The following is a 27,010-nucleotide window of genomic DNA, read 5'->3' on the forward strand; positions in this document are numbered from 1 at the left end:
TCTTTGACAGATTAGCAAAAACCATCAGCCGTAAAAGCGCATGACGAATTTATCAATGAATTCATTCACAATTTCTCCATGCAATTTCGCAGCTCATGTACATGTCCCAGACGCCTCACATCTCACATGTCACGTGACATATTATGTGTAAGTACCCGAACGACCGCAGACGTTTTACATGAAGGCATTGTTGAGGAACTCGTAAATAACCTTGTCGTTCGAGCGAATGTGAACGACCCCGAACTATTTTGTCGTTTCTCTGATATTTATTGTCAATCTAACGTACCTTTACTGATTTATAGGGTGGTAAAGTTTTAGGTAAGGTAAACGTACTGGTGCTCGATGCGGTCCGAGTACATGTCATCTCGAAACTTAAGTCATTGTCAATAGAGGTGACAGCAGTGTCATCTATTGGGCATTAGCATGTCGAGCACTAGTACGTTTACCTTATATAAGTAAGTTATAAGTGAAGTGAGTGTGAGTGTATTTTTTCTGTGCCAGAATTCGTTTATTGCATCTGAAACACCTACTGACATGACATACATTTATTAATTTCCGATACCTAAAGGTTGTCTGGAAGGGATCGGTTCTTAGCGATAAGACCGCCTGTACTAATCCGGAAACCGGACTAATCCCAATAAGGCCTAGTTTACCCTCAGGGTTAAAAGATTAGATGGCATTCGTTAAGCCAATTCTTGGGATAAGTTGTCACGCGGAACCCAGGCACAGAATTTTTTTTTTATGCAGGTGGTTGTGGCACGTGGCACGAGCGGTTTTACTTAACAATAGACAATAGGATTAGCCGTCGGGCTCTATTAGAAAACTATAGCTACCTGTTGCAAAGCGACGAAATCGCGGAGTGAGCCACGCCTGACCCAGGCTCCCATGAGCCGTGGCAAAATGCCGGCGCAACGCGAGGTAGATTATGATGACATAATAATATATATTCAGAAGATAATACGCCTGCAGCTTTCTAAAACCCTGAGATAGCAGGCGTTAGCACGTTTCATTGTTAACACACAGTAAGTATGCTTTTAGAGTGTGCAATATTAAACAAACACGGGGTGCCTTTTATAAATCCCTCTGTGATTTTTACTCGACTACGATGCCAAAAGCGAGCGTTATTATTTTAGCAGTTTTTGTGTGTATACGGTCGAGTTCATAAACATCTTTACAAGCCAATGTTCCAAAAATATCACCACACGCCCCTAAGACACTGGTAATAAGGTCGTGTAAAAGTTATTTTGGAACGTTGGCTTGTAACCCGTACATGTGTATTTGTTGCACATGGGATGTAAAAAAGCTTTCCCTCCCTCCTTTTACCGTTTAATGACAATGGCGGGGCGTTCAGAATAGAACTCGACTTGCCAGTCTTTCAAACATATATGTCTCTATGACTATATGTCTCTATTTGTAAAATAATTAGGTCGCATAATGTAGAGATAAATCTTTATTAAACTAATTTTACGGTTTAAACTCACGAAAAATAAAGTCACGGCAAATATGTAACAATTATGAATCATATAGGTACCGTAAAACGGGGTGAGTAGGTTTCGCGGGGAGAGGTGGGTTATGAATGGGGAGAGAAGGTTTGAGAGGGGGGTGAGAAGGGATTTTAAGGCTACTGCTACAAAAATAATGTATTCCAATTTAAAATGGAGCTATAGTAATACGCATAATAAAAAAAATCGATCCAACAATCTTCCAAAATCACCTTTGTATGAAAACCCCTCTCACCCCAAATACGAGGCACTACGGGGTGAGGTGGGTTTTCCTCTTTATCGTCAAAGTTATGAAATGGGGGTCTCTATTGTTTCCCAAATAGTTTTAAGCCATAATGTATTGTTTGTCCGAATTTTCGTTACTCATAATTCATTTTGTTCAGAAACGCGTCACTATTCAGGCTTGCCATAAAACAAACCTAACCTAACCTAACCTTTCTATAGGATAACCTAACGAAAATCCTGAAATGTAAACGGTTTCAGTTTTATGACTAATGATAATATGACAAACAATACTTTATGGCTTAAAACTTTATGGGAAACAACGGGACCCCATGAAATGGAACTACCCAAAATAAAATTAAAACTAAAATACAAACGTCCGGAACACTTATTATACCTATACACCATTCAGTTTTCATATGTAAAAATAAAATATTATCGAGGTTTGAATTTCAGTTTTGACCCTACTCACCCCATTTTACGGTACGATTATTTCATTTATTTACATTATTTTGCTTTCATTAGTAATAGTTACTGATATTTAAAAAGCGTTTTTCAATTAAAAGACGTAGACGTAGACGTAGTGTTTTTCTAATGCTAAAAAAAACGAACCATAGTCACTCATGTTTCAAAGCACGGCCATCGTGAACGCTTCTCCCACTGTTAGTGCTTGAGAAAGGAGACCATTAGGCTCGCGAGCGCGAGTGACTATAAACAAGGGAGTTTAAACCGTAAAATTAATTTAGTGTTGGTATGTAGTACTACAGTTTCAATTCGATAAATCTTTATTTAAAAAAGTATTTCAGGGTGGTAGATACCCTATCTTTGTTTGTGGTACGTTGTATCATACGCTACTAATGCAGATGCTGAAAGTATATACCTATTAACACTTAGAAGTTAGTCATAACATTTTTTTAGGTCTGCAAATATAACCAACATTAAATTGTGAAAAATAAAAACGACGTTAGAGTTAGGCCAAGAAAAGTCTGTAACAATTTTGATAGCATACGCAGTGCAAGACTTATTTATATTACGTCATAATTTCATAGAAGTTTGACGTTTAAAATAACACTTGCACTCCGTGTGCTATCAAAATCATTGCCGACTTGTCTTGGTCTAACTCTATATAGATATTTAGTAATTACATTACCGAAGCAATCAATGAAAAAGCCGTTTCTTAAGTAAACTGGTGAATGAAGAGGTAATAATGTTTGTGCACCGTCATTCGAGCATTAAAAAACGATTTGTCAAAACAAACTGACAGTCAGTTAATCAACCCTTAATTGCTGAGGACAAAAAATACGGTACACAAACTCCAGGTGACATTATAACTGCGTGCCGAGGGCGAAAGTGAAGAAAGTCCAGTATATACCCATACACATTAGTGCATAATTATTTTCCATCGTATTTTCACGGAAACAATTTGAGGCAAAATGTTGGTTTATACGACCAGATTTTGTGGTCGTATACAAACTTCAAACTTCAAAACCGACCGAAGTGAAAACTCAATGACATCTTACGTCTTACGATCACGTGATCGTCTTACGCTGTCTCGAGTTTAACATTTTTTCCCCACCTCAAAATGTGCACAGCGCCGCTAAAGAAGTTTTCACTTCAAAAGTTGAGTAATGGTCGTTTTAATATTTTATTTATGAAACCCACATGACAGTGACATGTTATACAGATGACAGTGATGAACGTGTCTTGCTATTTCAGTCAGTCTTGGTACAAAAAGACAGGATGGTACAGAAAGGCAGTTGAGGACTGCCAACCACTGCCAACCATCTAAGCGATGATGATGGAAATGTTGCCATGCAGAGCAATGGCGGAAAGAAGCGTCAGTAAGTAATTTTTAAAGTGAAAACTTCTTTAGCGGCGCTATGCACTTTTTGAGGTGGCAAAAAAATGTTAAACTCGAGACAGCGTAAGACGATCACGTGACCGTAAGATTTAGATGGCATTTAACCTCTCAGTTCCCAGTGGCTCCAATATGAGTCGGAATTGTATGGATTTGAGAAGTCCTGGGAAATGAGGGGTTAAATCAATAAAGAAAAACTCAATGACATTACATGAAAACTGTTACATGTACCTAACCTAACCTAACCTAATGTCATTGAGTTTTTCTTTATTGATTTAAATGCCATCTAGTGAGTTTCGCTCTAACTGGTATTAATATAACTCGAGTACTAACAGTGATGTGCTTAGGGGTTTCAAGTAATTAACGCTAACGCTAGATGGCGTTAACCTCAATTATAAATAGTGCATTTTGCAACAGTCATTGAGTTTTTTTTATTTGCAGTTATGAAAAAACTAGAATATTATTTCTATAATAACATGTTTGATTTTTCCATTCGCTTTTGTTTGGTAAGCATTTGGAACAAACCTCAATAACGGAACAGAAAAATTTATGCGACACCACTTAGACTAATTTACTGCATAATTTTATGCTTTTGTAGAACTTTTGGTTCTAATTAACTGGCACTTAAATTTAGTTTTCTTTTATATTCTCATGACTTTTATGAATTCTGGAGGCATTTTAGATCTTGTTCTATTATACTCGTAATTTTAATTTGTTTTCCGCCTCAGTGCATTTGTGCCACACTGCGACAATATAAATATATAATATTTTTAATTTATAAACAAACATTTTTCAAATGTTAATTTATAGTTATAATTCAACTGTACCTCTAGCGTAAATTTCATTCGATAGCGTGACGCGACGTATGCGTTTGCGTTATGTGTCATTTTGTGTGGGATTTTGAGTTTCCAAAACGTCCCGATTGGCGCGCTGTTCAAAATCCCATACAAAAATAGACATAACACAAACGCGAACGCTCGTCACGCTATCGAATGAAATTTACACTAGGGCACAGACTAGGGGTTCTGAATTAGATCTGCTCAAAAAGGTAGAAAGGTTAAATTAAATACCTACTATAATTTTGTCTGGACACATCTAAGCCACATCTGGAGAGTCTTAATGGAATCATAATGTGACTTCTCGTTACATATGTATAAGAGGTTACGGTGGAACACACAAAGAATAATTTAATAGGTAGGTATATTATTCTCAACGACCGGACCAGACTTGACCCATTTCTTGAACGTAATTAAACTGAGAATTTAAGAGAGAGCTTACGCAAAATTTTAATTTTTATACTAAATATTTTAATTTTATACGTTTTAGTCAAATGCAAATTTCATGAAAATGTTTACACAATCACTAGTATAATAATTGTAAGGGTAGACTCTAACTAAATCCTTAAAAGGTTAAAGTTAGGCTCTTGTTTGAAAGAAATCAAGAAAACACGTCTACTTTTTTACTGTGTTTAAAAACGGATAAGTAAGAACTATGTAAATGCAAATGGGCGTTTTTTTTGTTGTCCCCTACACTTTTTTTTCAAATTTGGGATTTTTTATGTTATTTCTACTCAGAATCACGAGCTCTTTCTATCCTAATAGGAGAAAGAAAAGTGTCCCAAAATTTCCATACATTTTTCGATCTTTCCATTCCGCGACCGGCATACAAAGTCTATGAAAAATGGTGACGTAATGGAAATAAAAACCTTAGGACACTTTTTTTCTCATATTAGGTTAGCAAAGAGCTCGTGATTTTGAGTAGAAATAACATAAAAAATCCCAAATTTGAAAAAAAGTGTAGGGGACAACAAAAAAAAAAACGTCCAAATGTGTATAACAACTAAATGCTATCATTTCGATTTCAAAATGAACTTTCGAATTGTGTTTAAATACTTAACTATACTCCCCTAATAGTATATTTTACTCGTGTCCATTGTTGTTGTTAATGTTTATCTATTCCATAAAATAGTTCAAGCAAAGTTTCGGTTCTAATTTTCATCAAGCTGTTTACCTATTTGCGGAACTAGTTTAGTAGTTGACTGAGCTGATTTAAATAGTTGTGTGCCCACGATCAGGCCGGTTACTCACTGACAGAGATGCATCGGAGCGCGGACTTCTGCCCGAAGGGTGTGGTGTTTTGACAGTTCCGGGTAGGGTTGCCATATCGAAAGGCGCTATTGTCGGGGAAAAATATCAATTTTCGGTATTTTGGGACTTAAGTCGGAAAAAAAACCATCGCTCCTTCACCGCACAATCTCTCGCCATCACGCACGCCCCGCGCGCTCGCTCTACGACAGTTCGGAACTTGAAATCATTGTTTTATAACGTGAACCTGTTTTTCGGGACAATTTGCACTTGGTCGGGAATCGGGAACACATGCTAAAAATCGGGAGAATCCCGCCAAATCCCGACCATCTGGCAACCCTAGTTCCGGGGCAACCTGCCGAACCCCACGCCGAGTCAGACGACGCTACGGAGCCACGCTGTTACGTCGATGCCCAAATCTAATATTTAGTTAATTTCATTTTTATGTATGTATATTGTTTTTCTTTGTACTTATCATTTCTTTTATATTTTGTAGTTTCACAGTGACTTGGTTTTATACTGTAATGCTGTGTTACTTATTTGATCAATAAATAAATAAATCGGTGTTGCCGGTTGATCGCAACCAGTTTCATGGAAGACCGTAAAAGTTTTCCATCGCAACTGGTTTCGAAGCTCCGGTTGCGTAGGCGGCCGAAGGGGAATAAACCGGCCAAGTGCGAGTCGGACTCGCGCACGGAGGGTTCCGCACCATCAACAAAAAATAGAGCAAAACAAGCAAAAAAACGGTCACCCATCCAAGTACTGACCCCGCCCGACGTTGCTTAACTTCGCTCAAAAATCACGTTTGTTGTATGGAAGCCCCACTTAAATCTTTATTTTATTCTGTTTTTAGTATTTGTTGTTATAGCGGCAACAGAAATACATCATCTGTGAAAATTTCAACTGTCTAGCTATCACGGTTCGTGAGATACAGCCTGGTGACAGATGGACGGACGGACGGACAGCGGAGTCTTAGTAATAGGGTCCCGTTTTTACCCTTTGGCCTTACACTAACTCTATAACCCTAAAAACGGGTTATAGATTTAGTGTAAGGCCTGAGTGGACGCTTGAAGCGGAGCGTTCGGCGGGGCGTGCAGCGTGGCGTCGGGCTCACAAGTGATGTGAGCGTCTACTAAGGCCGCTCCTATACGCTTGCAATTGTTTAACATGCACGCCGCACGCCCCGCCCCGCTGCACGCCCAACTCGAGCGTCCACTCAGGCCTAACACTTATATAGCAAGGTGACATTGGTCAGAGGCTTCGTGTAGTAGGCGCTTTACTGTCCGCCTTGATTGGAACAAGAGACTTACACAACCAGCCTGAATATTCATCCCCTCGTTAGTATGGGACGACTTGAATTCTTAATGTTGGGCGTTTGATACTTTTAGCGGCCATTTCGGTACCATAAAATGGGGTGAGTAGGGGCAAAACTGACATTCAAATCTCGATAACATTTTATTTTTACATATGCAAACTGAATGGTGTATATAATAAGTGTTACGGACGTTTGTATTATAGTTTTTATTTTATTTTGGGTAGTTCCATTTCATAACTTTGACGATAAACAGGAAATCCCACCTTACGCCGTAGTCCTTCGTAATTGGGGTGAGATGGGATTTCATACAAGGGTGATTTTGGAAGATTGTTGGATCGATTTTTTTATTATTATGAGTACCTACTTATTACTATAGCTCCATTTTATACTTATTACTATAGCTCCATTTTAAATTGGAATACATTATTTTTGTAGCAGTAGCCTTAAAATTCCATCTCACCCCCTTCAGCCCTTCTCTCCCCATTCATAACCCAACTCTCCCCGCGAACCCTACTAACCCCATTTTACGGTATCCAATTGATTGTATAAGCTCATTAAGGCCGAGTAGGTTCGTGTTCTTTTCTCACTCTCACTTAGCGTAAGCGTGAGTTCTTTATATTTACCTTGCTTAAGCTAAACTATTTTTTGTTATCATACAGTCAGTAGCAGAAGTTACTAAGCTGGCGAGGTGTTAAAATTACCTTGACCAACTCTTATTCTCTTAACAATAAAGTCGCGTCAAGATTATTTTGAACACCTGGCCCGCTTAGCAACTTCTGCTGCTGACTGTACCTCACATACTATTATGTAAATTCGATATGACCGTGTTTCGGGACGCGTGACATAATTAATTCAGTGGCACGCTCAGCTTTTACACAAATTACCACCGGGTGCCAAGCCAAGGTGACAATACTGACAATCGCTTGCACTACGAGTGCTGCGACAACGAAACGCTTTGTGTCTCTCTATCACTCTTCCATATTAGTGCGACAGTGACAGTTCCGTTTCGCGATACAAGAGACTATGAATGAATTTATTTACGAAAAAAAAAATCACGATCATGGGTCTAAAACGTTCTTTAAAAATTTGTACCTATAGCTGGTCAACCAAATCTTGTCAGTAAAACAAGGCGCGAAATTCAAAATTTCTATGGGACGATATCCCTTCGCGCCTACTATTTTCAAATTTGGCGCCTTTTTCTACTGTCAAGATCTGGTTGACCACGTTTATAAATTTATTCACCAAAGCTAAAAATATAAAAACTGCTTTTAAAAATGCGCAATTTTATTTTTTAGGGAATTACTCATAGATTTTTTTTTCCATTTTCTTTTCAACTTTTAACAATTTAATTTAGCTACCTACATTCATCCAAGCATACGTTCAATCTCCATCAAGCTTCTACCCCCAGTTTCGGGCACCAGGAAAAACGTGAACAGGAACCCGAAAAAGTTGATTCCGGCATATATCCAGAAGAGAGTATGGCTGCCGAAGGCGCTGACGATGGGACCAAAACTGGCCAAGCTGATGAAGCCAGCCATGGAACCGATGGTCGAGGCTGTGGAGGCGCCGAGACTGCGCATGTTGGGGCGGAAGGTTTCTCCAAGGAGCACGTATGGTATGCAATTGACGCCTGAAAAATTTGGAAGAATAAATAAATAAAATAAATAAATATTACAAGACATTTTTACACAAATTGACTAAGCCCCACGGTAAGCTCAAGAAAGCTTGTGTTGTGGGTACTCAGACAACGATGTATATAATATACAAATACTTAAATACACAGAAAACAACCATGACTCAGGAACAAATATCTGTGCTCATCACACAAATAAATGCCCTTACCGGGATTTAACCCAGGACCGCGGCTTCACAGGCAGGGTCACTACCTACTAAAGTGTCATTCAATAGAACTTGCTAACTATGTAAACAAACCGCCGTACTAATTTACACTGAATGTCAATTTACTAGTAACTTTTGTTTACATAGTTAGCAAGTTCTATTGAATGACACTTTAGGCCAGACCGGTCGTCGGTCGGATGAATAAGTTATGCTACACTTTTTTTTCAAATTTGGGATTTTTTATGTTATTTCTACTCAGAATCACTAGCTCTTTCTATCCTAATAGGAGAAAAAAAGTGTCCCAAAATTTCTATATATTTTTCGATCTTTCCATTTCGCGACCGCCATACAAAGTCTATGAAAAATGGTGACGTAATGGAAATAAAAACCTTAGGACACTTTTTTTCTCCTATTAGGATAGAAAGAGCTCGTGATTCTGAGTAGAAATAACATAAAAAATCCCAAATTTGAAAAAAAAAGTGTAGGGGACAACAAAAAAAAACGCCCTTAAGAGTTTACCCCGCTGCCGAAAACCTTGCACAATAGGGTATTTGACTACGAGTAGTAGTCAAATCAGTTTCTTTTTTCAAACTGTCAACGATTACACGCTACTATGGAATTTATATGAATCACTAGCATGTGACGTCACAATCAAATTATCTACTCTTTATAGTTTTATACGGGTTTTGAAATAAAAATTGTGTCTAAAAAGGCATCCGCCATTCTCGTGACATCATAGCTGTGCTTTAGTAAAGAAACGTCAAATGTGAAGTACAAATTGAACACTTGTTTTTGCCATAGTGACGTCACTCATGAGAAAAAATGGCGGACGGCGATTGCGGTCACTATAAATCTCATGTTATTAAAACAAAATAGTTGTATTCAATTCGAATTTGTTATGGTAAAAACTTTAAAACATCGGTGTGAATAAAAAAATCGCAACGAGTGGCGATAAATTGAAACACGAACGAAGGGAGTGTTTTAAATAAATCGACACGACATTTTTTTTTTAATAACCCACTGTTTTTCTCACTACTGCGCACGTAACAATTTGAAACTTACGAAAACTGGCGAAGAGCTGGAAAAAAGACGTGCACAGTTTTTTTTCTAAGCATGAGAAGATAGCAAATTATTCAACCTGTTAATTTGGCAGACGATGTACCAAACACCCTGTATAATTTACATACAACTTACCAAAATTGTAGCTAAATAAATACGCCATGAGAGCAAACAGGGGCAACCACCGAATGGAGGCCATCGAGGAATACTTGATCATTTCCAGATAAAAATAGGCTCCTAAAGTGGTCTGCAACAAGATGGTATATATTTAGATATGACTAATAGCGAGTTAGCGACGACAGATGACTACATATTTTCTCGAGCTTGAAACTAAAATTTTGTAATAGTTACAGTATGAATAAATGTCATGCAAATCTTTTGCTAGCAAATAAAAACAAGGCGCCAAGGTTACCATTTCCCCATATACTTTGTATGGCAGTAACAAAAAAAGCGGCCAAGTGCGAGTCGGACTCGCCCATGAAGGGTTCCGTATTTAGGCGATTTATGACGTATAAAAAAAACTACTTACTAGATCTCGTTCAAACCAATTTTCGGTGGAAGTTTACATGGTAATGTACATCATATATTTTTTTTAGTTTTATAATTCTCTTATTTTAGAAGTTACAGGGGGGGGACACACATTTTACCACTTTGGAAGTGTCTCTCGCGCAAACTATTCAGTTTAGAAAAAAATGATATTAGAAACCTCAATATCATTTTTGAAGACCTATCCATAGATACCCCACACGTATGGGTTTGAGGAAAAAAAAAATTTTGAGTTTCAGTTCGAATTATGGGGAACCCTAAAAATTTATTGTTTTTTTTTTCTATTTTTGTGTGAAAATCTTAATGCGGTTCACAGAATACATCTACTTACCAAGTTTCAACAGTATAGTTCTTATAGTTTCGGAGAAAAGTGGCTGTGACATACGGACGGACAGACAGACGGACAGACAGACGGACAGACAGACAGACATGACGAATCTATAAGGGTTCCGTTTTTTGCCATTTGGCTACGGAACCCTAAAAAGCTTGAAAAATGAATGGAAATTTTAGGACACTTTTTTTCTCCTAAAGCATGAAAAGGGCTCGTGATCCTGACTAGAAATAACACAAAAGTGGCAAAAAAGGTCACAATATAGGTACATATAAAAATGCCTGCTACACAGCAACGCAAGCCATGGCACGTTACTCGCGTGCCCCGCATGCCCGCATCTCTGCTCGGAGCTGGATCTGAGGGACGTGACAGCCAGAGCTGTCATCACCGCTGCCTACTGTGCCCATCGAATGAAAAAGGAACATTGACACGAAAAGAGGAACAACCATTTATCTATAACTCACCAGAAACAAACAACACAACGGTAAAGATGTCATCAGCAACGTCCTCCTCCCATACTTATCAATAAAAAACGGCGTTACTATTGCACCCGCAAACTGTGTCAATCCCAATACTATAGAAGCTGTTTCTGGAGCTACTGATGAAACCGCGTTCTCAAATATCATTGTAGCATAAAATAATACACACATACTCCCGCTACCTAGATTCAAAGACATCAATACATTATTTATAATCAGTGACTTCCTGTTGCTCCTTATTGTAAATAGTTGGAGACAGTTTGCGTCTGCGGTATTTTGTTTATGTTGTTCTACCATTGTTTTTAATTCTGTGTCTATGTCTTGGCTTCGTCCAAGTGCGCGAAGTACTTTTTTGGCAGATTCTTCTTTATCTGAAATCGACAAGAACATGATTGGTGAATTTAATAATGTTATTTAAAGAAACACTTTAATTGCTAATCGTTATTTTTAAGTTCAAAATGATATTCTATTATCACTTAGTTGCCATTGGAGTTTTTTTACATAAACATTTTTAAGTATTAATAAAAAAAAAAGAATCCTAAGGCCTACTGCAAAGTAAGATTTTTTTTATACTTTTCACGTATTATTATTCATTAATGTGGATTTATAATTATTTTATTTAGCTACTTATTGCTTGAAAATGTAAATGTAAATACGCCATACGATAAAATAAATTATTCATAAAGCTATCAGGGATTGCCCTGATAGCCTACACGTATATTCCATACATTACATAGGTACATATTGATGTACCTATGTAATGTATGGAATATACGTGTAGGCTAGAATATAACATTAAATTAATTAAAATCAAGAAATACAAAACTTAATGATCCGAGAAAGACTTGGGTTCCAAGTAACATTTTTACTGAAAAATGTGTTTAATTTATATAAAGCTATTTTATTCCTGAATATTGAAAAGAATTTATTGATAATCAAACACAAAGGTAATACACCATATCCTTCATCAAAACACAAACGAAATCCGCACAAGTTAATGGAAATTACCTTTAATAACATAAAACACAGGGCTTTCAGGTATACAGCACGAACAGCTGACCAAATGTGCAACATTGATGACAATGAACACATAGGAAATCATTCTGTACGAGACGTATGGGCCGATAGCATATACCAGCAATATTCCAAATGCGTGGGAAACGTTTGGGGATGTCAATAATATTCCTCTGATGTTTGGTGATCTGGAAATAAAGTGATTTTGTTATAATCCGTTGCCCTGTTAGTCATCACCATCTTCCTCGCGTTGTCCCGGCATTTTTTGCCACGGCACATGGGAGCCTGGGGTCCGCTTGGCAACTAATCCCAGGAATTGGCGTGGGCACTAGTTTTTACGAAAGCGACTGCCATCTGACCTTCCAACCCAGAGGGTAAACTAGGCCCTTATTGAGATTAGTCCGGTTTCCTCACGATGTTTTCCTTCACCGTAAATATCAAATGATATTTCGTACATAAGTTCCGAAAAACTCATTGATACGAGCCGAGGTTCGAATCCGCGACCTCCGGATTGCAAGTCGCACGCTCTTACCGCTAGGCCACCAGCGCTTCATTTTGCGCTGTTAGTGTTTTAATAAAATAAAGTTACTCTGTTCAATGTTTATGTATTTTAAAGTTCCTTTATTTACACTTACAGTATATTAAAGTTCCTAACACAACATAAATCTTGCCTATTTCCAACAGTGTGGGTCAGATCCCGGTAGCTAAATTTGACCCACTTCCCGATTTCCAATTGAGCTGAAATTTTGCATATTTACAGTTTATGTAAGTCAGTTGAATAATGCAATATTATGATGATATGGAGCTGATTTGATGATGGAGACAGGAGGTGCAGGTGTTATTTTAAACGTCAAACTTCTATGAAATTATGACGTATAAATAACACTCGCACTGCGTGTGCTGTCAAAATCTCTGTAGAATTTTCTGGGTCTAACTCTAAGTACTTTGGTAATACTTAACAACTTTTACACGGGCAAAACCCCGAAAATACGAAAATAATGATGTTTCATACGTTTCGGCGAATCATTGTCACAATCTGGATTTTCGGGGGCAAAAACGTACCAGGCCGCGTAGCCAACCTGCCAATCGCTAACGCTCCGTAGCGATCGAAACGCAACTGTCACTGTCGCACTAATATGGAAGAGTGATAGAGAGACACAAAGCGTTTCGTTGTCGAAGCGATAGCGATTGTCAACTTGGCTAGGCGGGCAGTGCTACTGATAACTAAAATATCGACTAAGAGTTATCGATATCGATAGAATTCATTCTAACTCATAAATCATACCTATTAATAAATGTGACTCATCCTTGAAGTAGTTACATAAACGAGCGTTAGTCTTTTTATTATCTATTTGCAAACCTCATTCTTTGTTATTATTGCAATTGTAAACACCCGCCATAAAATAATAAAACACCACTCGAGTTTAGTTAGGTAGTTTTGCTGGGCATTTTCCACAAATCGACAACCATTGTGGCTATTTTGCGTGAAAAACGAGGTTGCGCTACGATTTTTTGACTAGCCCTTTTGATATAAGTCAGGTAAAGTCCCAACTTAATTAAGATTGATTTTTTTTTGTGAAAATGTACCTATTTGGTTTAATACAAATACTGCTATATTAGCTTTTTGCTAATTTGTTTTCAAAAATAAGATTTTAACTGATACACGTCACATGATTGTTTGATATTATACAGGGCGATGTCAAGAACTACGAGTATTATTTAATCTAAAATTTAAACAAATAGGTAAAAAAACCCGCAGCAAACAAAGGGAAAAAGTGGTTTGTCAAATCTTACGAAAGGACCCCTTTGTGGACTGTAATTTTTAGTATTTTTACCCAATCGAGGTCTCCAAGTTATGCAATTATGTAATAACTTAATAAAGAATTCAACATTGAATTCAATAACTTAATAAAGAATTCAACATTGAACTGAATCTATCGATGTTAACGTCCTTAGCTTAGGTACTTAGGTATTTAAACTTTAGGTCCGTCAAAAATATTAATTCTTCACGGCATCGAGTAGAACCTTTTGGTTACGTATTAGGTGCAACCTTCCGAAAATTTGAGAGTTAAGTAAAAAAAGTGCAGATAAAAAGCATCGGTAAAGGTTTTTTGAAAATAGATACGATAGATTATCGTGAATTGGTAATGGAATAAATGTCATATAGTCTGTCAAGCCATTTTCCGTCAGTAGTAAATAGCGGCAAATTTAAAAATGTAGGCGCGTAAGGTTATCGTCCCATAGAAAATTTCAATCGCGCCTTTTTCCACTGACGAAGTTGTTATAGTCCAGTCACCAAATGGCGGACCGCGGTCGTCCTATATTTCTTGATACTTATTTAATAAACTCAAGTAGAAACGGACCGCGATGGTCATATTATTTTAAAAAATCGGACCCCTGAATAAACTAATTGGTGAACCCTAGATTATAGTATTAACTCACGCTATTTCTCCAATGTACAAACAGCCCATGAGACCTAATCCAGCTACTCCCACACCTTTCATCACTTGTCCACAATATATCCAAGTAGTGTTTAAAGACACGGCCAGCATCGTTTGCCCCGCCAGTGTTAGTGAAGAAGATGAAATTATACAGGATTTCCGTCCAACTATATTGGTGATGATGCCGATGGGGAAGATGCCTAGAAAGAGATTTTTTTTAAATATCGTATCGTATACAGGCCATTTTATTTAAAGTTGTCCCCTACACTTTTTTTTCAAAATTGGGATTTTTTTTATGTTATTTCTACTCAGAATCATGAGCACTCTTGATTTGATTGATGAAAATTTAGGGACACTTTTGAAAAAAGTGTCCCAAAATTTTCATACATTTTTCGCTCTTTCCATTCCGTGAACGTCATACAAAGTCTATGAAAAATGGTAACGGAATGGGGAAAAAACCTTGGGACACATTTTTTTCTCCTATTAGGATAGAAAGAGCTCGTGATTCTGAATAGAAATAACATAGAATTTCACAAATTAAAAAAAAAGTGTAGGGGACAACTTTAAATAAAATGGCACATACATGGTGGCTAAAAAATTACCACATAACGTAACGTTGCCAGGGAGGTTTTGGGATTATACTGAGCAACTTTTACTATGGGACCAATCCCGAAATCGCGAAAAAAAAATTTATGCTCCCATAGAAAATGGACCAGCCAAAATGTATGAAACAGCCAATTTTTTTTCGCGATTTCGGGGTAGGTTTCATAGTAAAAGTTGCTCAGTATAATCCCAAAGCCTCCCTGGCAACAGGAATGCAGTTATTTTTTAGTCACCCCGTATGTAATATATTAAATAAGTAGTAAAACAAATCAAACATTTTAAATTCCAACCTAATCTTCTTATTTAACAGTAAACGAATGTTTACCTATAATTAATCCAGCCGTAAATGAAGACGCGATCCACGACGCCTCCGTAGTTGTGATGACGTCCGGTAGAGGGCTCTGTTCTGCATCTAACAGTTTCACCAACTCTGGTGATGACCAGCCAATGGAGTACCCGGTCATTATATGTCCTAGGTTTACTGTAATCACATTTCGTTGCTAGAGATTACATTAGAGTCAAATTCGATTTGAAACCCCTGAAATGCGATAATTTAAAAAATTGGTCTAATTAGCTACAATGATTTTTGTGGAAGATGTCTGTCGATTCTACTGCGTGAGATCCAAATGTTTCTAATAAATCTCCTATATATTTTACCTCACAAACTTCCCTTGGGAAAATAACGTCCTTATAACGCCCGCGAGTAAAACGCCCCAGGCATGCCAAAAGCGCATGGCCTGTGACGTCACAGGCTTAGCCAATGCGTATGGAAGAATCATAAAAGAATAGTTTTTAATTTAAGTAGCCATACTTTAAAAAAAGTTGGTTCTGGCGCACTATCTGGCGTATTTCTTCGGAGCTCTATTTAGTACTTACTTGGTAATGAATTAAATCTTAAAATCATAAATCATTTATTAATTATGTAAATACTCACTACAAGCGGCTATGATGAACTGCTTTATTAAATATTGTTCAAATTTAATATGCATTGTTAAAGTTATAATTTTTCATAATAATTATAAAAAACCAACACAGCAATTAAGTATTAAATGCACTTAATAAAAAAAATACAACAAGAATTATGGTAAACGTCTATCAAAATATAGATCATATGAAAGACAGGCATAAAATAATATGATGTACTTAAGATAATTAAACTCAACAAACATATGAGTCTTAATCGCTTAGTACTTATCTAATATACCTAGATAGCCTTCAATAAATGTCAAATTATTTTATTGGTTAGAATAGAATAGAATTCGTTCAAAAGCCTGTTCTTCCTCGCGTTACCCCGACATTTTGCCACGGCTCATGGGAGCCTGGGTGCGCTTGACAACTAATCCCAAGAATTGACGTAGGCTCTAGTTTTTACGAAAGCGACTGCCATCTGATCTTCCAACAGAGGAGAAACTAGGCCTTATTGGGATTAGTCCGGTTTCCTCACGATGTTTTCCTTCATCGAAAAGCAACTGGTAAATATCAAATTATATTTCGTACATAAGTTCCGAAAAACTCATTGGTACGACCCGGGGTTTGAACCCGCGACCTCCGGTTTGAAAGTCGCACGCTCTTACCGCTAGGACACCAGCGCTTACGGAATACAGAATTCGTTCAAAAACAAATAGTAAAAACAATAATGTACACGCCGTACCTACAAACAAATTTCTATGCCGGGAGATAATTTTTTCCTGCAGTTGACTATACATAGTCCCAACAGCTGTGTCATACGATTAAGTTTGTCTAAAGTATATTTGTTAAGTTTACAATAAGAGTGCGACATTTTTACTAGCTTTTATTTAGTTTCGACTGTCACGTTGTCTGTAACCAAATGTTGCAAGTTAAATTTGACCCACTTCCCGGTTTGCGATGAAGCTGAAAATTTGCATACATATACAGGTGGCCAACTTAGAGGTATACAACTTATTTTTGCCGCCATTTTATTTTGGCGGTAAATATGACAGTTATTGCATGAAAATTAGTTTGTGTAGAATTGTAGATTACGACGGAACAACGTGTTTTAATCATTAAAAACAATAGAAACATTAAAAATAACGTTTCCCGGTCGATTAATTTCGAGAAACGGTGACATTGATTGGCCCCCAAAATCGCCTGATTTAACAGCTCCTGACTTTTTTCTGTGGGGCTATCTAAAGGGACGTGTCTATGCTAATAGGCCAACGAACCTCCAGCAATTAAAACAATATATTCGAAACACTGTCGCTGAGATAACGCCAGAAATGTGTGAAAAAATGATGAAAAACGCGATGGAAAGGGTTCGCATCTGCCATGCTGCTAGAGGTGGACATTTGTCTGACATTATTTTCCATGTGTAATTGCTGACCCTACATATTATATTTAACAAGGAATACTTAATATTTCTTGAGGGTAGAATTAGTATTTATGGAATTGCTTATAGTAAAATATATATATATATATATATATACAAAGTATAGTGCACTAGAGCATAAACGTATCATTTTCTGCACATTTTTGAAAAACATCGACTCACTTTCTAAACCTGAGAAATGAAAAATTCATTAATGTCGCACTTTTGTTGTGGAGGTAATTAACAATTTTTAGAAATGCATAATTGCTTTAAGCAGCTGTTGAAACTACGTGTATTGATTTACTATGGTCACAGAACAGTGTATTGATTTAGTATGGGTACAGAACGTACCGTTTAGATATAATCAAAATTCAACTTAACTGTATGAAGATAAGGTTGAAAATTCTAATTACATATTACCTACAATAACTTTGCCTTTATTGAAGGCTAACGTAATACTCGTAAAGTAGTGCAACTAGTGCATGCATAAAGCAGATTTTCAACTCTATTACTAAGCTATCAAGACTCATATTGTTATTGTTTATTTTAATAAAATTATCTTAGATCATGTTATTTTACGTCTGTCTTTCATATTAGCTATATTTGAATGGACGTATACTATAATTACATCGTTTTCTATTTTTGTTATAAAACATTTGTTGTGTTGGTTTTTAAAATAATTGTGAAAAATTATAATTCAACAATGTATATCAAATTTGAACAATATGTAACAAAGCAATGTTTAATAGTGGCTTGTCGTGAGTATTACTTGGAATAAATAATTTAATTATTATTAAAACGATGTAAGATAAAATCCATTGGTTTATTTTGAATTTAAGAAGGCTAGAAAATTAGCAATATAAATAAAATCAATGTAGGTAGAAATATTTAAACTTTGGAACGTTTAAGTTTTCCTTAATAAGTAAATTGAAAAGTAGCTATATAAGTGTACCTACGCGATAAAAATGTATCGCGACAACGAGTTAGACCAAGATAAGTCTGCAACGATTTTGATATTCGATTTCGATTTTGATTTTGATTCTTTCTCTCATTGAAGGTCTTGGTAGCTCAGATGGCAGAGCTCTGGGCTAGCGATCCGGTGGTCGTGGGTTCAAGTTTCACTCGATAGTGGAATTTTTCCACTTTTAATTTGTTTCTAAGCTTAATAGCATCGTCCGCAGACGTTTCTGCGTGATACAAAATTAATTGTATGTTGTGGCTATGAATAAAGAAAAAACTTGTCATTCCAGTAAACCTAGGACACATACTAAGCGGGTACTCCGTGGGCTGGTCGTCTCCCGTGTTAGTAAAACTGTTTGATGCCGAGCAGAGCCCTCTACCGGTTGTCATTACAACTACGGAGGCGTCGTGGATCGCGTCTTCATTTATGGCTGGATTAGTTATAGGTAAACATTAGTCTTAACTGTTTATGTAGCACATTGTCGTGGGATTTAGAAATATTTGATTAGTTTTACTATTGTGTAAATGTTTTTACTATTGCGTCATAAGGTTCTTTTACATCTGTCACACTAGCTGTTGCCCGCGCCTCGGTTCGCGATTTTTATGTTGGTTGTGGTAATGCTGACAACGCGTAACATTTTATTTTGTCTGTCACGATGTCTGTCTACGAAGTTTCAATTATCTCACTCAAAGAAATACTTGGTCTTGATACAAAAATGCTCCAACAACTCCCAATTTTAACATTCTCTCAACTCTCGTACAAAAAGAATTTTTCAATATTAGGTATGCCTATTTAGTGTTTACAAAGATCTCAACTACGAGTATGAGCATAATTTTCAGAAATGCAGCAATAATTTTACTTATTTTCTAATTAATATATCTATTTGAATAGATTCAAGTCTCACGCTCAAAAAAATACTCGTATCCGATACAAACTTTCAAACTCATAACTCCTTTAGAGGATAACTTTTCAATAACGCTGAAATTAGTTCTCTTGTTTTCCAATACTATGTCTTTCTGCGAAGTTTCAAGTCCCACACTCAAGAAATATTTGTACTTGATCTAAACTTTCAATCACTTTTTACTTTCTTAGTGGATGAATTTTCAGGAAACCTGAAATATCTTTTCTTGTTTTTGAATAATGTTTCCGTGTGTTTCAATTATGTCCCAATCACACGACGTTTGATTTTTCATCATCATATTCATGTTACTGCAATATTTTACACAATTTTTTTTCTCTTTCTAGGCATCTTCCCTCTCGGAATTATCGCAAATATAATTGGAAGAAAACCCTCTATAGTTTTATCGTCATTACTCACATTGACGGGACAAACCTTGTTAGCTGTGTCTTTAGATACGACTTGGATATATTGTGGACAAGTGATAAAAGGTTTGGGAGTGTCCGGATTAGCTCTCTTGGACTGTTTGTACATTGGAGAAATAGCGTGAGTTGATAGTATAACATTTATTCATCATTTTCATCATATCAGTGTTATCAGACATTTATCACTCACTGTTGAGCATATGCCTTTCTTCTATCTAGTAAACCATTTGTCCCGGTATGGAGCTAATCTCATCCAGAAGTGACTTGCAATCTTTCGAACGTCGTCCACCCATGCAACGAGTCAACGGATGCCAGGAGCTTCATTCATCCCATTTATTCAATGTTGATTAAACTATTTACGGTTATCTATTGTATCCATTTTCTAAGAATCTTTCCGATGTTCTTTTTGTCTGAACTTGTTTTTGTAAATTGTCGAATTTTCAGAAGGTTACATCTATGATAGTATCCAAAAGGCTTCTACATGATGCCGATACATTTAAATGAATGAGTTAATACTTAATGGCTCCTCTACACGATGGGCCAACGCCGGCCACTCCAAGAGGGAGCAAGTGATATTGCTATCTCATTCTACCGCATGGCTGCGTCCCTTGGAGTGGCCGGTATTGGCCCATCGTGTAGAGGAGCCATACCACCGTTTGGAATTAGCCGCCAAAAGTTTATAGTTGGAATGAAATAGGTAAATTTTGACTGAAATAACCTACGGAAAGAAAACAACAAAACTCAGATTTATTTCTTTCTGCGTTTTCGGGGTTTGCCCATGTAAAAGTTGTTTAGTAAGGCCTACATATTCACTCCTCACAGTGTGGTCATATAAAGATAAGATAAGATAAGATAAAATATAGTTTATTCAAGTAGGCATAATTACAATGCGCTTATGAACGTCAAATAAAGCTAGGTAGACCGGCTCCAACCCTACACCTCTGCCCCGAGAAGATTTAAATCCCCCCTCAATTGGAGGAGGGTATCCCATTATGGGACCGGCAACAAACTCGGCGGGACACATCTTTTCAAAAATAATTACATCTTATAATTAACATGCATTACGAGAAAATAAGGAAAAAAAATACAATTTAAATCACTATAGAATTCATGCAATTATACACATAAGGTGTAATAGAAATTTGATTTAGAAAATATACATATGTACATGGAATCATACAAATCCGTAGCTCTTTCAGAAAACATATCAAATTCTTACAAAAGGAAAAGAAAATAAAGTTATTAAAAGAAATGGGATAACATATTATATAAATCTGATTGATTATTATGAATTACCAACATATAATATTTGATGTGCTTTCCTACTTACCTGAGCTGTGTCACCTATAACTCTATACATAATACAATGTTTTTAATTGCTACTACTTTTTATTAGTTTCTGGTTTGGACCATGCATGTTTGTCTGTCAAGTAGTTCTCGACTCTGTAATAAGCTTTTAACATCAATGACTTTTTTAAGTAATTCTTAAGAGCTGGAAAGGGTAATCTTAAAGCATCCTCAGGTAACTTGTTATAAAAATGAATGCATTGCCCAACGAATGACTTTTGTACCTTACGGACACGAAACTTTCTGATAGCAAGCTTATTTTTATTTCTAGTGTTAAAGTTATGGACATCAGAATTCTTAGTGAAGGAGTCTAGATTCTTAATAACATAAATAATACTATCATATATGTATTGGGAAGCTACAGTTAAAATATTAATTTAAATATTAAAATCACTATATTTTCAGGTCGCCAAACATCAGAGGAATATTATTCACATCAACAAATGTTCTCCACGCATTTGGCACACTACTAGTATATGCTATCGGCCCATATGTCTCGTACAGGGTGGTTTCCTACGTATTCATTGTTATCAATGTTGCACATCTGGTCAGCTGTTCTTGTTTTATACCTGAGAGCCCTGTGTTTTATGTTATAAAAGGTAATTTATACTGAACATTGTTTCTAGTAATAATGTTAATTGGAACTCAAACTAAGGTCGCAGGTTCAATTCTCGGTAGGTACATACAGTTTGTTTTGTTAATAAAAAAAAAAACTTAAGCCCAGAGGAAGGTACGATCCGTCCATTACATATTGCCCAAATAAAAAATAATAAAAATAAATAAATAAAACGTTTATTCAGAGATCTTGCTTACAACTAATTACATATATTCTTCTGCCAAACCACAGAGTGGTTTGTTGGCAGACGAGGCTCCTTTATGTATATGCAAGCTAGGTAGTTGATAGGTAACTTAAACTTAGGTATCTACTTAACCCTTTACCGCATGCGCAGCCCTATATAGCAACTATTAAAGTTCATTTTTAAACAAATACTTTTTATTTATGACATGAAGTAAGGGGTTAACTCTATATTCTTAGCGTACAGTTAAAGAAAATCAAAATAAAATAAAAATGTAACGTATTATTGACTTTGTATTTTGTTTAATAAAAAATTGCTTAGTTTCTTTTTAAATGTTTGTTTTGTCATCCTTGCGGTCTTTAAATCCGACCTTCAAGTCGGTCTTGATATTTCAAGGATGATCTTGCTTAATCTACTTCTATTTTTATGTGGAAAAAGTAAGCTATATCGCTTGGTAGTAGACCTAAGGATTTTTAAAAATTAAAGGTAATGGGTACTAATCGTTACATAATAAAATTGAGGAATTAATATATTTACGTCACTACGCGAGGACAAAATCTCACTTCCTGGCCAAGGCAAGACGTAAAACTTTAAGACAAACCACGGGCGGTAATTCGTAAAGCCCCAGATCGCATATAAACACCTGCGATCTGGAGCATTCACGAATTCACCTCCTGTAATGTACCCACTATTAATTGTGGATGTTTTCTCTAAATATAGACTAGAGCTCATTTATTACATATCGATCAAATAGATGACTGACAAGATTTTAGAAAAAATGTAGCTAAAGTATTGCATTGCTTTGTGAGTTAATGCACTCTCATGGGAACAACAAATCTCAATCCTAATGTCAGGCATTACAAAATTATTCAACAATTATGTTCTTTACAATTGCAGATAAAGAAGAAGCTGCCAAAAAAGTACTCCACGAACTCGGGAGAAGCAAAGACATAGACACAGAATTAAAAACAATGATAGAACAGCATAAAAAAAATAACACTGACGCAAAATGTATCCAACTATTCACAATAAAAAACAATAGGAAGGCACTGATTATAAATCTCGTGTTGTTGATATTGAATCAAGGGAGTGGCATGACGTGTGTGTTATTTTATGCTACAATGATATTTGAGAGTGCTGGTGCAGGTTCGTCTATAGCTCCCGAAATATCTTCCATGATACTGGGAGTGACACAGCTTGTGGGTGCGATAGTAACACCGTTTTTCATTGATAAGTATGGGAGAAGAACATTGCTGTTGTTGTCTTTGCCGTTGTGTTGTTTGTTTCTGGTAAGTTATAGATTAGATAATGTTGTTACTTTAAGGTGTTGATTAGTGAGAACGATGAACGTACACTCGTACAGATGTACCTATTTAGTGAACACTCCTTTGCCATCGTATTTTCTCTTTCGTGTTTGTCATGCTACTTCAGTCAACATCAGTACTTTTTGTATTGAGACCGACTGACATATCATAACACATTCGTGCGTTTCCGTGAAAATACAATGGTAAAGGATTATTCTCTACATCTGTATTTGCTGTCAAAATATTTGCATGTGTTTCTAAAGATTAGTAGTGTCAAAAGTGAAGTTTTTTTTAAAGATACGTCACTAATCTAAATCGTATCTAGCCGTAATATTTGACGTATCTTATAGTTCGAATCAGGCCGTACGTATTTCAAACTAATATAAGTAGGTAAATATTCTTTAATCTAAATGATTATCTAAAGCAACCCATAACCACTATTTAATAGTAGTTTATGCAACAGTGATATAATAAGGGTTCTTAAAATTCAAGGGTCGAAGTTACAAAACGAGACGTAGTCGAGTTTTGTAAAAAAAGACCCTTGAATTTTAAGAACCAATTATGAGCTGTTGCATACATTACTTTTTCTATGACAGCTGCAGCAAAAAAAAAAAAAAGTTATTATTAAAAAAAAAGAGTTATTATTAAAAAAAAAGAGTTATTATTTAAAAAAAATTGAGTTATTATTTAAAGAAAAAAAGAGTTATTATTGTAAATGAAAACATACCTCTTTCAATCAAGATGATCGGAACTTGTATCTTTAAAAAAAATAAAGCAGTTGTATTATACTCATAAGATGACTGCTAGCAGTCATCTTATGAGCCTATAGACAAATCATTCAAATGACATTGCTTTAGATATCACTGTCAGTCATTTAATTGACACATTTAAGTGCTGGAGTAGAAAAATATATAAATATTTACCATCTTGTTTCAGACCACTTTAGGAGCCTATTTTTATCTAGAAATGATCAAGTATTCATCGATAGCCTCCATTCGGTGGCTGCCTCTGTTTGCTCTCATGGCGTATTTATTTAGCTTCAGTTTTGGTAAGTTCTATGCACCTCAATAATATATTGTGTTGTCTGCGTCTGTGGTACTAAATAGAATAGAATTTTGAAAATTTTACGGAGCTACCTAATGAAGTAAATACCAATTTTGTTATGCACTTTGTTGCCTTATTGTCCGGTTATACGGGTAATGTTTATAAAAATATATTATTTAAAAGAATAATGCTTAAACAAGATAATTAAACTATAAAACTTAAAAGCTAAATCTAATAATAAATAATACTAAATTTCAAATAAAATACGGGTAATTAGACTAATTAGGTATAATATTTTGTCGGCAGAGTTATTGGATAACGGTTATTCATAAAACTTTACGGGCCTGATTTAGTTAAATTATGTTATATCCCTTTCTTACAAATACATAAGTCAAAATGACAGATAAAGACCAACGATTTATTTACCTCTAATAACAGAAGATTTTAGAGTCAAAATCTCTAGCGTGATATACCATTCTTCTTTAGACTAAGACTTTAGTTTTTAAGCTTAGTTTTTAATTCTAGTTTTTATTTTAGTTTGCAATTTTTATTTTAAGGCTTTTTATTATTTGTTTTATTACTTTTAGAATTTTAATAAATAAAGAACTATAATAACCACACTGATGGCTTATTTTGATATTTCAGGTATAAATTGTGTACCAAACGTCCTCCTTGGAGAAACCTTCCGCCCCAACATGCGCAGTCTCGGCGCCTCCACAGCTTCGACCATCGGCTGCGTCGCCGGCTTCGTCAGCTTGGCCAGCTTCGGGCCCATGGTGACCGCCTTCGGCAGCCATGCTGTCTTCTGGATATACGCCGGACTCAACTTCTTTGGGTTCCTGTTCACGTTCTTCGTGGTCCCGGAGACTAGGGGTAGGAGCTTGACGGAGATTGAACGAATGATGGGATGAGTGTAGCTAAATTAATGAAATGAAAATGAAAATAAGTATAATTATTTATTTCAGACACGTGCCCTGTTTATCAAAAGCTTGTAACTTGTATCTAATACAAGTGGAAGTCTCTTTTTAACAATAGCTGTCAAAAGGTGATATCCGCTTGTATTATAAGTTACAAGCTTTTGAGAAATGGGCCACAGGTATCCATGTTTGTTTGCAACATTATGTTATTTAAAATGAGATATAAATATATACCTATTTTTAGATTTAAGCTAGTTTTTAATTTCTTGTAGTAATACCACTGTATACATATCCTTAGGTCTTACATGAATAGACATCCAATGAGCGATAAGACAGCTGCACCCTTTCTGCAAATTAAATAGCAGTTTCCAAAAATTCAATCGTAGAAATTTGAGGAAATTTGTTGAAATAAACATACTTTAAGGAGAAACAGTATGAGGTTTCCCTACAAAGGTTTAAACCCCAGTGTTTTCCTTACCCTATCTAACCTTAAATAATTTAGTTTAATATGATGCATAGTTATAAATACACTAGTGGCTCTGTGAGCTGTAGACCTTGCGATTATAGCTTAAAACCGAATAAATATATCGCTCCGCCATTTTGGAAATTTACAATAACTGAATCGCCAAACATAAATATACTTATTTAATCATCGAACCTGATCACAGAATTTCACGGGAATTGGTTGAGAATTGCGACCTGTCGAGGAAAACATCTGGACATAAGAAAACATTGTTGCCCAAGCTGAAATATAAGCACTCGACTAAAACACAATCAAGTAAATATGAATTCATATAAAGATGAGTCAAATAGAAAGAAACCTTCGAGCAATTTGCGAATGCATTAAATTTTGTAACACTCATGCACTCTTTTATACTAAGCCTCGCATTTTGCTAATGAAATGTATGTATTCAGTCTTTAAAAGGGTACGAAATGGTGAGAAGTAATAGGAAATTCAAATAACAGGCCTACTTGACTTGATTTGCAATGTTGCTATTGGAAATGGATTCGACAAGACCTTCGTTCATTTCTGTGCATGTAATTTTTGGGGGGCTCTCAACTGTATCTTGATATTATCTACATCAGTTATGCTACAAGACCAAGTTTGGTATCGTTTTCGTATCAATAGGGAATGCTTTTATTTGATCATACGTGACTGCTATGTAATCTGCTTGTAGCGACACTAACTCAGAACCAAATGGAATCTTGATCCAGCTTTGTCAGGCAAGTAGTTTAACACGCAATATTGGCAAATTTCTTTACACATAAGACCTAGAATCGCATATTCTCTAGGCACTACGACTTCGGTCACTACTGCCCTAATAGATTTGTAGGTCCAACTTTTTCCTATATAAAAGACACCCTCATTTTCGTTTCTCTAAATTTGAACCTTGACAGTAAAATCCTAAGGCTCAATTTATATGTTACGAAAGACAAGATATTTAGGGGATATTAGAATAGGTCGCGAGGAAACCCAAAGATCCGTGTCGCTTCTTTTGTGATAAAACCTTTTTACTTCAACAAACCTGATAAAGTGTTAGCGGAATCCGTCGGCTCAAGGTTCTTGATACTTACGAGGTTTTCGCAAAGTATATGAATATGAGTATTGTGGTATTATCAAGTACTTAAGTACTTACTTATAAACACGAGATGAAATTATTGATGTCCGAAAGGACTTAAGTCGATGTTTAAAGTAAC

The 27,010-nt window shown here is 36.0% G+C and overlaps 3 protein-coding genes across 4 annotated transcripts in view; 2 read left to right on the forward strand and 1 right to left on the reverse strand.

The window, feature by feature from the left end:
• Positions 1-27,010, forward strand: part of LOC134657439 (ABC transporter G family member 20-like) — a 333,481-nt gene that overhangs the window by 130,400 nt on the left and 176,071 nt on the right. The gene's annotated exons all lie outside the window — the stretch shown is intronic.
• On the reverse strand, positions 11,206-18,149 carry LOC134657736 (facilitated trehalose transporter Tret1-like). Its single transcript, XM_063513300.1, has 3 exons — positions 18,132-18,149; positions 15,619-15,793; positions 11,206-11,417 (listed from the first exon to the last, which is right to left on the reverse strand). The coding sequence occupies exons 1-3, from the start codon at positions 18,147-18,149 to the stop codon at positions 11,206-11,208; spliced, it is 405 nt and encodes a 134-aa protein (XP_063369370.1).
• LOC134657737 (facilitated trehalose transporter Tret1-like) lies at positions 18,323-25,307 on the forward strand. The gene is made up of 7 exons (XM_063513301.1): positions 18,323-18,377; positions 18,870-19,025; positions 19,826-20,024; positions 21,656-21,849; positions 22,945-23,336; positions 24,288-24,399; positions 25,041-25,307. The coding sequence occupies exons 1-7, from the start codon at positions 18,323-18,325 to the stop codon at positions 25,304-25,306; spliced, it is 1,374 nt and encodes a 457-aa protein (XP_063369371.1). The 3' UTR covers position 25,307.

The sequence above is a fragment of the Cydia amplana genome, chromosome 20 (genome assembly GCF_948474715.1).
Source record: "Cydia amplana chromosome 20, ilCydAmpl1.1, whole genome shotgun sequence".
Taxonomy (NCBI): domain Eukaryota; kingdom Metazoa; phylum Arthropoda; class Insecta; order Lepidoptera; family Tortricidae; genus Cydia; species Cydia amplana.

What these genes read in the sequence shown, in the direction of transcription:
- LOC134657736 (XM_063513300.1), bottom strand. An exon ending in TACGGCTGGATTAATTATAG is followed by an intron (nt 11,418 to 15,618) that starts GTAAACATTCGT and finishes CTTTGAATCTAG; the next exon opens with GTAGCGGGAGTATGTGTGTA.
- LOC134657737 (XM_063513301.1), top strand. Translation starts at nt 18,323, where the DNA reads ATGTATATCAAATTTGAACAATATGTAACAAAGCAATGTTTAATAGTG. An exon ending in TTGTACATTGGAGAAATAGC is followed by an intron (nt 20,025 to 21,655) that starts GTGAGTTGATAG and finishes CTATATTTTCAG; the next exon opens with GTCGCCAAACATCAGAGGAA. An exon ending in TTTATTTAGCTTCAGTTTTG is followed by an intron (nt 24,400 to 25,040) that starts GTAAGTTCTATG and finishes TTGATATTTCAG; the next exon opens with GTATAAATTGTGTACCAAAC.